The 13,133-nt window shown below is 56.1% G+C and overlaps 1 protein-coding gene across 23 annotated transcripts in view; it reads left to right on the top strand.

The window, feature by feature from the left end:
* Positions 1 to 13,133, top strand: part of PTPRF (protein tyrosine phosphatase receptor type F) — a 95,188-nt gene that overhangs the window by 80,337 nt on the left and 1,718 nt on the right. For 16 of the 23 annotated variants that reach the window (XM_044000483.1, XM_044000480.1, XM_044000478.1 and 13 more), the window contains 13 exons: positions 240 to 355; positions 1,071 to 1,103; positions 2,859 to 2,956; positions 3,939 to 4,062; positions 4,206 to 4,381; positions 4,853 to 4,972; positions 5,136 to 5,290; positions 9,989 to 10,274; positions 11,147 to 11,325; positions 11,612 to 11,738; positions 11,943 to 12,068; positions 12,493 to 12,647; positions 12,738 to 12,873. In XM_044000483.1, the coding sequence (XP_043856418.1) occupies positions 240 to 355; positions 1,071 to 1,103; positions 2,859 to 2,956; positions 3,939 to 4,062; positions 4,206 to 4,381; positions 4,853 to 4,972; positions 5,136 to 5,290; positions 9,989 to 10,274; positions 11,147 to 11,325; positions 11,612 to 11,738; positions 11,943 to 12,068; positions 12,493 to 12,647; positions 12,738 to 12,873 (1,831 nt within the window). The remainder of the gene's footprint in view (positions 1 to 239; positions 356 to 1,070; positions 1,104 to 2,858; positions 2,957 to 3,938; positions 4,063 to 4,205; positions 4,382 to 4,852; positions 4,973 to 5,135; positions 5,291 to 9,988; positions 10,275 to 11,146; positions 11,326 to 11,611; positions 11,739 to 11,942; positions 12,069 to 12,492; positions 12,648 to 12,737; positions 12,874 to 13,133) is intronic. The other 7 variants (XM_044000493.1, XM_044000498.1, XM_044000482.1 and 4 more) reach the window with 1 other exon arrangement.

Raw genomic sequence — 13,133 nt, 5'->3', positions numbered from 1 at the left:
GCTGGGCTCTCTCCTCCCTGGCGGAGGATGAGCTGAGGCAAGTTTTCAGGGAGCTCACCCGGGCTTGGTGTGCTTGTCCCCGTGCTGATCATGTCATCTGCATGCCGTCCATGTCATGTCTTCAGGGCTCCAAGGTCCAGCCGGGACTCTGGCTGCCCTCCCCCTCACTCTGCCCTGGCTCCCCACCACTGCCAGATCCCAGGCCACCCCACCCAGAGGACGTTTCTCTGCCCTCTTAGGAAAAGGACCAACTCTCCTTCGGCCAAGGATGAGCAGTCTGTGGGGCTGAAGGACTCGCTGCTGGCACACTCCTCTGACCCTGTGGAGATGAGAAGGCTCAACTACCAGACCCCAGGTAGGATCTTTGGGAGCTGCCAGGGTCGGGGGGGGGGGGTGGGAGGGGAGGCTGAGCTGGGCTCATCCTCGCTGCTTCCAGGCCTTGTGTAGGGCTTGGAAATCTGCAGTGCCTGTGTCCCTGGCCAGCCCAGTGCCAGGAAGATGACCCGAGGCTAGGCTGCTCTGCTTGGCCTCAGAACATGGTGCAGTGGGGCCTGATGTCAGACCTGTCCCTCGCCCTGAGTAGAGGTAGTAAGCTTCCTGTCTCTGGAGGGCTCCAAGCCCCAGCTGGATGTCCACAGTCAGCCCTCCTGTCCAGGGGCTTCTTAGGCAGGTCAGACTTGCACTCAGTGCCTCTGAGGACCTTGCCTGATCCCCAAGAGGGGCTAAGCTCAGACCGTGTCATTTCTGTCCCCCCCTCCCATCTTTCTTCCTTCCTGCTCCAGACTGAGGCCTACTCTATGCCCTCGTCCCTGGCCCTGGCCTCCCCCTCTCCATTATCCCTCCTTCCTGCTTTGGTCTGAGGCCTACTCTACACCCTCGTCCCTGGCCCCAGCCTCCTTGGCCTTCTTAGCCTCCCTGCCTCTGTCATCCCTCCTTCCTGTTCCTGACTCTCTGACCGTCCCTGCAGTGCTGGCCTGGGCCCTGCTCTGGGGACCACGAGCAGCCCGGGGGGTGAGGCCTAGCGTGTGCCCTCGTTCGCGCCCCGAGTTCTGTCTGTCTTTTCTTCACAGGTTCCAGTGCCCCCAGCTGCCCGAACATCTCAAGTTAGTTTCTGAGCTTCCTGCGTCTCTGTATTCTCGTGTCTCATCTTCTCTGTGACCCATCTTTCCAGCCTGGGCCATTCTCTCCCTTTCCTCTTGGGGCTTCTCCTCCCATCCCCACCCAGTCCTTTCCATCTCCTCTCCATGTTGCTATCTCTCCCATCTCTCTGTCTCTGCGAGTCTCTTAGACCATCAGTGTATGTGAGGACTAGAGCACAGGGCAGACCCACAGGGAGGTCTCTAAGGGAGGGTCTCAGGGCTTGGCCTGGGGCCCTGGGCATCTCCAGAGTGAGTCCTGGGGTCTGGCTACAGCTGGGCCTCTGAATCAGCAGCCCCGAAGATCGGAGAAGGTGCATTTACCTCTGGGTTCAAAGGGAAAAGCGTGAGGCGGCCCGGGACAGTGTGCTGGCCCTGGAGGCTGGAAGACCTGTGCCTGAACTCGGCCCCAGATCCTTGCTTCCTGTGTAGCCCCTGAGGTCCTTTCCAGCTCTAGGCCTTGGGCACTGCCTGGGCCAGGCTTTCCTGGCCCTTCGTGTCCTCAGCTGGGATGTGAGTGGGGGGGGCCATGACCTGCGACCCTACGAGCTGAGGGAGGCTCATGGCGAGGTGAGAAGGACGGGTTCCCTGGGGCACTGAGGATTGGAATCTGTCTCTCTTCCAGTCCTCGCTCCCGGCTGCCTCCTACAGGGAGCCCTTTGTGATGCCCCCAGTGGGTGATGGGCTTTCTCTTTTCGGAGCCTCCTGTTTCATTTTCATATGCTTTCATCCCCAGGCCAATGTGAGCTCCTTGAGGGCAGGGCCTGTTCTCCCCAGTGCCCAGCACAGGGCTGGGCACCTTCTTTGGTCTTTCTCTGAACCTGTGGGAGGTTCCTGATGAGACCCCAGACCCCCTTTACCAGGGCCCTGGGCAGCCATCAGTCCTGAGGTCCGTGAGAGGCCCAGGGTCAGAGCACCTGAGTGCTGGCTGCCTGGCTCCCCACTCAGCCACAGCCCCACCCCTGCTCTCAGTACCTATTGGTGGAGCTGTGTGAAGGGCGGGTGATGTCCCCTGGGATTTGGGCCTACGTGGAGGGGGCAGAGCTGCAGCCTCAGGGCCCTCAGCCCCGCTTAGACCTCCCTGCAGCCCAAGGCTGTTCAGTGCAGACCCCAAGCAAGTGAAGAGGCGGTAGCGTGGGTGGTCACTGCAGGTGGTGCAGGGCTGATGGCCCCTCCTCTGGAAGAGAAGACTGGGGCGCCCAGGAGCCGCCTCAGGAGGGCGGGACTCCCAGTATAGCTGCCTGGGGCAGAAGCAGGGACAGCGCAGGGGGCCAGGGAGTGAGCTCCCCATCTGCGGAGGGCCCTGCTGGGGACGCTGTACAGGCAGCCATCTGTCTCCCCATCTCTGGGTCTGACTGTCTCCCCATGTCTCTGCAGATTTCTGTCACCCTCAGGAGGAGTGCCTCCTTGCTCTGTCCTCGAGGGATCCAGGGGCCAGCGCCCAGGCTCGGGACCCTCCCCCCCCCACACGCACGCGTGCACACACACACACACACACGTGTGCGCGCACACCTGCCTCCCTTATCTTCTTGCCTCCATTCTCTCACATGCTCCACCCATATGTGTCGTCGCATGTGCTGCCTTGTCTATCATCACACCACCATGTGCTGGCTCACCCATGGTCACGCGTGTTCACATGTGTTCACACACATGCATTGTGGCTATCCCCCAAGACCCTGCCCTGCCCCACCACTGACCTGGACATTCTTATGTGATCCCCAGGCATGCGGGACCACCCACCCATCCCCATAACCGACCTGGCTGACAACATTGAACGGCTCAAGGCCAATGATGGCCTGAAGTTCTCCCAGGAGTATGAGGTGAGAGGGCTGTAGGAATCAGACACTGACTCTGGCCTGGGGTGGGGTGGGGGGACCCTAAGCAGGCCCCCAGTTAAGGGTGCAAGAGGAGCTGGACAGGACAGAGCTATGGGGAGAGGGCTGTTTTAAAGGGAGTGCCATCCTCCTCGGGATTGGGGGTGACCTGGGCCCTGCCTTCAGGGGGTTCCCCATATGAGGGGACATGCTGTCAGGTCTGGTCTGGGCCCTTAAGGAGAGCTGGGGAGGTGGGAGGCTCATCTCCCAGCAAAAGAGTGTGCTCCCTGTGCTGAGAAGCCCTGATATGTCAGGAGAGGCTTCTGGGGGCTCCGCCAAAGCTGAGGCCCAGCTCCGGTCCTGCCCTCACTCCTATTGCCATCTTCCCCATCCCAGCCCCCCCCTCCCTCCCCCATTCCCATATCTCTTCACTGGTCAAGTCCTGTCCCAGCTGCCCACATAGCTTCTCACATCTGCCTTCCCATTCCCGAGACCTTTGGTTCAGTCCAGGCCCTTTTCTCCCCCTTAACCCCATCTCCAATAAACCACAGGGCATCTTCAGGAAGTGCCCCCCCCCAACTGTGTGTGCTCAGACTGGCAATTATACAGGGCTCTGGTGAGCACAGGCCACATCACCACCTAGGGCTGCACTCAAGGCCTTGTGTTCACCTTTGTCTATGCTGTTTCCCCCACTTGGAGTGCCCCAATGAAGCCCTACTTTCATCTCTCTTTCTCTGCAAGGACCAGTCCCACATAGGTTCCTCTCTCTGACCTGGTCAGTGCCCTTCCGTTGCCCCTGGGACTTCCCATGCGTGGCAGACACAGGCCACCTGTGCAGGGAAGGGGGAGTGAATCAGGGTAGGCTTCCCAGAAGAGGCAGCATCAGAACTAAGTGGAGAGGGGCGGGGGTGGACGCAGAGCCTAAGCAGGAGGCTCTCGTGCCCGTCTGCCTGCTGCTGAAGCTCTGCCTGCTCCTCTCCCCACATAGTCCATTGACCCTGGGCAGCAGTTCACCTGGGAGAACTCCAACCTGGAGGTCAACAAGCCCAAGAACCGCTATGCCAACGTGATCGCTTATGACCACTCTCGAGTCATCCTCACGTCCATTGATGGTGAGCTGGGGGACCCTCCACCCATTTTACGGAAGGGAAGACCAAGGTGGGGCGGGGGTTGCCCAGAGGCCAGCTCTCCCACTCCTTACCCCAGGCCGTGCCAGCAGCAGTCACACTCTTGTGTGTGCCCCTGGCTCCCATAGGGGTCCCCGGCAGCGACTACATCAATGCCAACTACATCGACGGCTACCGTAAGCAGAATGCCTACATTGCCACCCAGGGGCCCCTGCCCGAGACCCTTGGCGACTTCTGGCGCATGGTGTGGGAGCAGCGCACGGCCACGATTGTCATGATGACGAGGCTGGAGGAGAAGTCCCGGGTGAGCGGCAGAGGGGGCTGAGAGGAGGGCCGGCGTCACCAGGCCAGCATTGGCCTGGTTCTAGCAGGCCCTGAAGCAGAGCCACGAGCAGCGGGTGGGAGGCGCAGGTGTTGAGGAAAGCTGCCCAAAGAGGAATGAGCTGCTGGGGAGGTGGTGAGCTCCCCATCACTGGAAATCTCCGAACAGCAGGGGAGTGACACTTGTCAGGGACAATGTAGTGGGGGTTCTTCGTCAGCAACAGGCTGAGGACCCTGAGAATCTGGTGTGTGTCACTGGGAGGGGGCACCTGGAAATACCTCATGAACATGACAGAGAAATGTAGCAGCAAATGGGCCGGACCCACTGTGACCAGGACTGGCTGCTGGCTGACCCTCGACAGGCAGGGAGAGGAGTGGTCCAGGAGTCCCGTCCCGGGGCAAGATCCTGGGAACCTCCAGCCCTTACATCCAGCCCTGCCCGTCCCTGTCGCAGGTGAAATGTGACCAGTACTGGCCGAGCCGGGGCACTGAGACCTACGGGTTCGTCCAGGTGACGCTGCTGGACACTGTGGAGCTGGCCACCTACACCGTCCGCACCTTCGCCCTCTATAAGGTGCCAGGGCCCCAAGGGGGTTCCCAGGGAGAGATGGGAAGCAGGGTGCAGAGAGGGCCCAGAAGAGGGGGTGGAGGAGGGGGTGGCAGGCGGGGAATGGGCTGGACGTCAGCATGGACAACTCACAATGACACCCGGCCCTGGCCCACGCTTCTCCTGCCAGACCGGCTCCAGTGAGAAGCGGGAGCTTCGGCAGTTCCAGTTCCTGGCCTGGCCTGACCACGGGGTCCCTGAGTACCCAACCCCCACCCTGGCCTTCCTGCGCAGGGTCAAGGCCTGCAACCCCCTGGATGCTGGGCCCATGGTGGTACACTGCAGGTGAGGGCCTGTGCGAGGGGCCGGGCACAGGGGTACTTTGGTCTGCTCTTGGAGACCGACTGCTCCCCAAGCTCCACAATGTCTGATGGCCTTGAGCATCAGGCCAGGTCCCCTTGGAAGAAATGCCAGGTCTGACCATTGGGTTGGCCAGATTCACTTCCCAATAGAGGCTTAGCTAGAACAGCAGTTTGACTGAAAAAGATAGGGGGGTTTGCGTGGACCGCAAACTCAACATGAAGCAGGCTGAAATAGCCAGCGTGACCTCGGGCTGCATCGGGAGAGGTTGAGGGAGGTGACCATCTCTGACTTGGGCCTGGTCAGTGTGGGTGCTGCCGTCTAGTTAGACCCCCCAGAGGGGTTGCGAGTGCATAGAGTGTGGGAGCATTAGGTGAAGGAGGGGCAGCCTGGAAAAGACTTAATTAGCACAACAAAGGCTGTCCAAAGTGAGGGCCAAATCCCGGGATTTGCCCAGCGTTTCTGAGGTCCCTGCGGCTGGGAGCCTCTGGGCTCTTGTCCTCTGAAGGATCTTCCCTTCTCAAGACAGGTATGAGGAGACTCACTGAGAGCAAGCCCTTCTCTGTTGGGAACAACCTTCAGATGAGGAAGGGCTCAGCGATCAAGTCCCTTCAGTGGGGGGTGGGTTGGGCGGCCCCGGCCCCAGCCACGGAGCCCCTCCTTGTAAGCAAGGAAGCCGCACCGACGGGCTCCAGGCTGCAGTGTGGGGCCTGCAGACCCCTGCCAAGGAGGAGTGGGCTCCCTCCCAGGCGCTCCTGCAGCCTGGCTCCCTTTTCAGCTCTGACTTCACTGTGTCTGGTATGCTGTGGCCACTCCTGTGAGTCTTCCCAGGTTTCTTTTTTTTGGCAGGGCAGTGAGGGTTAAGTGACTTGCCCAGGGTCACACAGCTAGTAAGTGTCAAGTGTCTGAGGCCAGATTTGAACTCAGGTCCTTCTGAATCTAGGGCTGGTGCTTTATCCACTGCACCACCTGGCTGCCATCTCAGGTTTCTTATAATTCTTCACATGCTTCCTTCTGGTGCCATCTGACAGTAAGCATTTATTAAGCACCTACTGTGGCAGGCACTGTACTATGCCCTGGGGAAACAAACCCCACTCCTGGCTCTAAGGGACCTCACAGGGAGAAGACAACATGCAGAAAAACTATGCACCTCCAAGGTAGAGATGCGAGGGCCGTATCTCAGAGTTCAGGGACTGGCGCCAGTACCAGGAAAAGTCACAAGGGGATATTCCGTTCCATTCATGGGCCAAAGTTTGTCCAAGCCATTTCCCAATTGACAAGTGCTCTTGGGTTACTGCTTTTTGCTGCCACAAAAAAATACTGCCCCAAATATTTTGTCTTATAAATTCCTTCTGTCCCTCACCTCATTGGGGTATATGCCCAGCAGTCCACTGAGTCAAGTTTTGGACAGTTTAGCGACTTTTCTCACGTGATTCCATGTTTTCCAGAATACTGGGGGCAGTTCATAATCCCACCAACAAATGTATTCGTATCTTTCTTCCTGTCCCTCTTCCAACATTGACTAGTTCCATTTTTTATCATCTTTGCCAATTTGATGAGTGTTAAAATAGAACCCTAGAGTTGTTTCAATTTGCATTTCCCCATTATTAGTGATGTGGAACATTTTTTGTGGTTGTTCATCTTTGTAATTTCTCTTTTCAAAGCTCTTTCCTTTTCCAAAGTTCATATCATTTGACCACTTAATCACTTGGGGGAACTCCTTGGAATTAGGTATTTGAATCAATTTTCTGTATAACTTAGCTTTATAACTTTTGTCAATAGTATGTGTGTCAAGGGGGCAGCTAAGAGGTGCAGTGGCCTTGGCACCAGCCTTGGATTCAGGACTACCTGAGTTCAAATCCGACCTCAAACATATAATACTTACCAGCTGTGTGACCCTGGGCAAGTCACTTAACCCTCATTGCCCTACAAAAAACCAAAACAAAACAAAAATAGTATGTGTGTCATTCCAAGATTGTTCTCACTCATCATTTTCTCTTACTCTATCCATATTAATTTTGTTCATGCAAAAAAAAACCTTTAAAATTTTATGTAATTAAAAGTCTCTTTATTGGGATGACACAGTGGGCAAAGCATTGTGTTTAGAATCAGAGGACCTGGGTTCAAATCTCACTTGCTAGCTTTGTGATCCTAGGCAAGTCACTTACTCTCTCTAGGCTTCAATTTCCCCATCTGTAAAATAAGAGGGCTGGATTAATGAATCTTTAAAAAGCTCTTTCCTTCTATGAATTTTTACAATTATCTCTACCTTTGGTTCAGAATTCTTCCCTCACCATAGGTGTGAAAGCTACCTGCTTCTTTTAGCCTCTAATTTTTAAAGGTCTGACCTTTTCTATTTTCTATTTATATATATTATGTTCCATTTGGAGCTTCTTATAGTATGTGGTGTGCAATGCTGTTCCAAACTTCATTTCAGCCAAACTGCTTTCCAGTTTTCCCAGTGGTTCTTGTCAGAATAGGAAATCCATTTCTGTACCCCCCTACACTTCCCCCCACCCCAGTTTGTGTTTTTTAGTTTCCTGAATGCTACATTACTATATTCCCTTACTTCTGTGTCCACTGTTCGGCATGGTACCTAACACTAACATTTATTGATTGCTGTTTAACCTTTTTTACTGAGATCTCCTTTTCTATTTTTTAACTAAATAGTTCTGTAGGTTGCTTTTTTGTAATATAGTTTAAAATCTGATAATGCTATGTTTATATTCCCTTTTTTCTGCTTTTCTTCATTGTTTTCTTTAGATTCTTTATTTTTTATTTTTGTTTATTTTGCTGTGCAATGAAGGTTAAGTGACTTGCCCAGGGACACACAGCTAGTAAGTGTCAAGTGTCTGAGACCGCATTTGAACTCAGGTCCTCCTAAATCCAGGACCGGTGTTTTATCCACTGTGCCACCTAGCTGCCCCCTGTTTTCTTTAGATTCTTGACCTTTTGTCCCTCTATATGATTTTTGATGATACTGTCAAACTGTCATGTGATCTCTTAGTATTTTGATTGCTGTGGCACCAAATCCTTTAATTAGGTAGTGTAGTCATTGTTATTAACATTGGTACAGCCTGATCATGGACAATGAATTTCCAGTTATTTAGCTTCCTTTATTTCAGAAAAGGACAGCTATTATGCACCTTCTTTGTGCCAGGCCCCAGTTCCTGGTGCTAGATATATAAAGACTGAAAACAAAACAATCCCTGTGGTGAGGAAGCTCACCTTCTACGGGGGGATCCAGCATAATTCAGACAGATAATCTGCATAGTAAGTATTTATTAAACATTTACTATGCTAAGCACTGGAGATGCAAAAAGAGGCAAAAGACGAGCCTTGTCCTTAAGGTGCTTACAATCTAATGGGTGAGACAAGCAAACAAATATGTAGAAACAAGCTGCATGCAGGGAAAATAGGAAAAAAGAGGGAAAGCCCTAGAATTGAGAGGGGGTGGGACAGGCTTCCAGGCAGCCAGGAGTCAGAGCCTTCCTGGCATGGGGCAAGGCCTGACAGATGGGCCAGCCAGGCCAGTGTCACTGGTTAAAAAGGGCTTGGAGTGTCAGAGCGCTTTGTCTTCGATCCTGTAGGTGATAGGGAGCCACTGGCATTTATGGAGTGGTGGGAGATGGCCTAATCAGACCTGAGCAGTGGGAAAGTCACTTCAGTGGCTGAATGGAGGGTGGTTTGGAGCGGGGAAAGGCTCCAGGCAGGCAGGCCCTCCACCCCACCCCACCCCACCCCAGCAGCTATGGCAGTGGTGCCAGTATGAGGTGAGGAGAGCTGGCACCGGGCTGGGGGCAGTGTCAGAGGAGAGGAAGGAGCATATTCAAGACAGGTCTCAGGCAAAGCTCTGTTAACAATGGGGAGAGAGTGGAAGGAGGCCTAGCTCAGCCCCAGGAAGAGGTGCTGCCCCTCCAGGGCCATGCAAAAGAGCATGTGAGCAATGACACTGACTGGAGGGAGTAGCATGGGAGCTGGTCGGAGAACGCTGGGAAGTGAGGCCTGCACCTGAGAGCCCCTTTTCCTCACGCTGGGTGGGGCAGGGGTCCAGGGTCCAGGGTCCAGATGAGAAAACCGAGGCCTGGGTCCCACAGCTGTAAAGGCCAGAGTGACGAGTCTTGTGGTCCTGAGCTCAGATGGACCCTCAGTCCAACGAGCACATCCTCTACCTGGACACGACTCCCTTCTCCTCCCCAAAGAGGCTTAGGGAACTCACCCCCCTGCCCCCCACAGACACCTGAAGATGTTCCTTCTGCCTCTCCCGAGTCTTCTGTCTGGGCCACATGCCCCCACTTCCTTTAAAGAAGTCTGGCCCCTCCCCTGTGCCAGGTGTCTTCCTCCGGACACTCCAGTTTAGTGCTGTCCTTGACCCCCGGTGCATCAAACTGAAGACAGGCCTAGGCAGAAGTCAGGGGGTCTGTCCCCTCCTTAGGACAGGAAGCTCTGGCTCTTAATGCGTCCCAGGCGCCCCCCCCCCCCCGATATTTTATGAGTTGACTTTTTGACATCTTTCCCATTACATTTCGTTTGATTTGAAGCTGCCCAGAGCACAGGTCCATGGGACTGGGCGTGTTTGAGACCAGCCTGGGCCTGGATTCACGTGTTTGGGCCCAGGCTGAGGGACCGGGAATGGAAGAGCTGCATCTCCAGGCCTGATCCCGGTCCTTGTGTGTCCCCTAGTGCTGGTGTGGGCCGGACCGGCTGTTTCATCGTCACAGACGCCATGCTAGAGCGCATGAAACACGAGAAGACTGTGGACATCTACGGGCACGTGACGTGCATGCGCTCCCAGCGTAACTACATGGTACAAACGGAGGATCAATACGTCTTCATCCACGAGGCCCTGCTGGAAGCTGCCACGTGCGGCCACACCGAGGTGCCAGCCCGAAGCCTCTATGCCCACATCCAGAAGCTGGGCCAGGTGCCACCTGGGGAGAGCGTGACTGCCATGGAGCTAGAGTTCAAGGTGGGCGAAGCACCAGGGTCTGAACCGCTCAGAGGCAGGCATCTGGTTCCTCCTGGACTTCCCCACAGGTGGTTGTCCAGCCCCTCCTCAGGTTGATAGCAGCCCTTTCCCTGCTGGGACAGCAGCACCTGCCCAGATAGTGGCCCCCCTTGCTCCTGATTCTGCCTTTGGGGGTCAAGCAGGAAGGGTCTCATTCCTCCTCCATAGGGCAGCTCTCATGTCTCACCCCTTGCCCACCCCCTCTGGCCTTCTCTCCTTCACACTAAACACCCCCAGAACATTCAACCCGGCCACCATCCTCCGGACACTCTGCTTGACCAGTGACCCCCAGGTGTGATCGGAGAAGGGCTTACGGCCGTGAGACAGCCGCCTGCTTGTCCCTCTCATCGAAAGCCAAGGTTTAGGTTTCCCTAGTGGCCGGGGCCCTGCTGCTGGCTCAGAGCCTTCCAAGCGGGCCTTTCCTGTCTTGTCCTGGGGAGGTTGGTTGTTGGAGCCCAAGTGTAACTTTGCATTTGTCCGTCTTGGGTTTCATCTTCCGAGAGTCAGGCTCCTGCTTTTGTCAGACGTGATCTTTGGGGATCCGTCCTTTCCCTTGTTGTGCCAGCCGTCTCTCCCAGCTTGGGGTCATCTGCAGATTGGATTAAGAGGCCGTGGATTCCTTTGAGTCATCAGTAACCCCAAGCACAGACCCCTGGGGCCCTCCACCAGAGACCTCCCTCTTCACTGACGTGGAACCCTTAGTAATCCTCCTTGAAGCATCAGTTGTGCTCTTGAGGATCTCCTTGGTCTAGAGCCCCCAGGGCCCTGCCTCCAGCCCAGTCCAGGGCAGGGTGCCCAGAGGTCCACCTGACTAAGCCCTCTTGCTCCCACAGCTGTTGGCAAGTTCCAAGGCCCACACATCGCGATTTATCAGCGCCAACCTTCCCTGCAACAAGTTCAAGAACCGGCTGGTGAACATCATGCCATACGAGCTGACCCGTGTGTGCCTGCAGCCCATCCGCGGCGTGGAGGGCTCAGACTACATCAATGCCAGCTTCATTGATGGATACAGGTCGGTGGGGCCGGACCACTGCCTGCCTGGCTGGAAGGATGCTCCTGCAGGGGGGAGGAGGGCCAGAGGCAGCTGGATAGGGGGGGCCACCAGTGCCAGGGTGGAAAACTTGGTCTCAGCCTCCGCCCTCAGGAGAGTGATCGGGGGAGAACTGAACAAGACATGGCTCGGCTTGGGTTTGGGCTGGGGGGGCGGGGCGGGGAGGGTGTCTGAGTCAGAGACACAGCCAAGGTACAGCTCCTGGGCACCAGATGTCAGTGCAGGTGACACCCCTTTGCTACCCCAGACAGCAGAAGGCCTACATCGCCACACAGGGGCCCCTGGCTGAGAGTACAGAGGACTTCTGGAGAATGCTCTGGGAACACAACTCCACCATTGTGGTGATGCTGACCAAGCTCCGGGAGATGGGACGGGTGAGTCTCTTGTTCTCTCCCTCATCCCCCCCAGATCCTTCTTGGTCCCCCCAACTGCCCTGGCTGGGCCCCTGGGCCCCATCTCTGCCCCCCCCCAACTGCCCTGGCTGGGCCCCTGGACCCCATCTGCCCCCCAGACTTTCCCCCTGCCCCCTGGGCTTCTCTGCCCCAGGCCCTGATTCTTTCTCTGACCCACCCCACCAGGAGAAATGCCATCAATATTGGCCAGCTGAACGTTCTGCTCGCTACCAGTATTTTGTGGTGGACCCGATGGCTGAATACAACATGCCCCAGTACATCCTACGCGAATTCAAGGTCACGGATGCCAGGGTATGTGCATATGGGCAAGTGGGTGGGTCCAGATTAGCGCCAGTGTGGCGAGTGCCCGTGGGGTGCTCCAGGACCCCACAGCCCTGCCAGCCTGGCTCTTGGGGGTCCTGGTGTGTGCCGGTCACGTCAGCCGAAGCCCAGCCGCCTGCTTCTGTACGTTCATGGAAACAATCCCTCCTCATGTTCCCCTTTCAGATGGTTTTCCTTCAGGGCCTCAGTCCCCTCTTCTGTAATGTGGGTGTGAGGAAGGTCACACTGAGAAAGGACAGTGCGGTGTGAGCCCCTCCCCGGCCTCCCGGGCCACTTTTTCCCCACACATACATGGGCTCACATGTGCCCCAAGCCTGGGAGGGAGAACAGGATACTCAGGGACAGCTGCCTGGAGGGCCTCCCGTCACCCCCCCCCCCATCACTGTCCCTCTAGGATGGCCAGTCAAGGACAATCCGCCAGTTCCAGTTCACAGACTGGCCCGAACAGGGTGTGCCCAAGACCGGGGAGGGCTTCATCGACTTCATTGGGCAGGTGCACAAGACCAAGGAGCAGTTTGGGCAGGACGGGCCCATCACCGTGCATTGCAGGTGAGGCCTATGGTGGGGAGGAGGCTGGGCCAAGGGGCAGAAGAGACGGGTGGGAACAAAGACCCTGATGCTGTAGCTGCTCCCTTGTAGTGCTGGGGTTGGCCGCACGGGAGTGTTCATCACACTGAGCATCGTCCTGGAGCGCATGCGCTACGAGGGTGTGGTGGACATGTTCCAGACCGTGAAGACCCTGCGCACACAGAGACCCGCCATGGTGCAGACAGAGGTACAGGCACCTGCACATTAAGTGGGGAGGTGGGGTCTGTGTTGGAAGGCTCCCTTGGGGAGCTGAGCTGGATCCAACAAGATGAGGCTCTGTCTGATGTGAGTATTAAAATTCACAAAGGAATCTGCTTGAAAAAGATCCAGGGGTCCTAATGGACTGCCTGTATGCTCAGTATGAGTCAGCATCAGGATGACAAAAGCAAGGGGAAAAGTGACCCCCCGCCCCAGAAAGACTAGGGGTATCTTAGGCCGCAGTGAGAG

This window comes from Dromiciops gliroides, chromosome 4 (assembly GCF_019393635.1).
Source record: "Dromiciops gliroides isolate mDroGli1 chromosome 4, mDroGli1.pri, whole genome shotgun sequence".
In the NCBI taxonomy this organism is placed as follows: Eukaryota; Metazoa; Chordata; class Mammalia; order Microbiotheria; family Microbiotheriidae; genus Dromiciops; species Dromiciops gliroides.
Note: the sequence above shows the minus strand (reverse complement) of the source record. Positions and strands in the feature narration are given on the sequence as shown.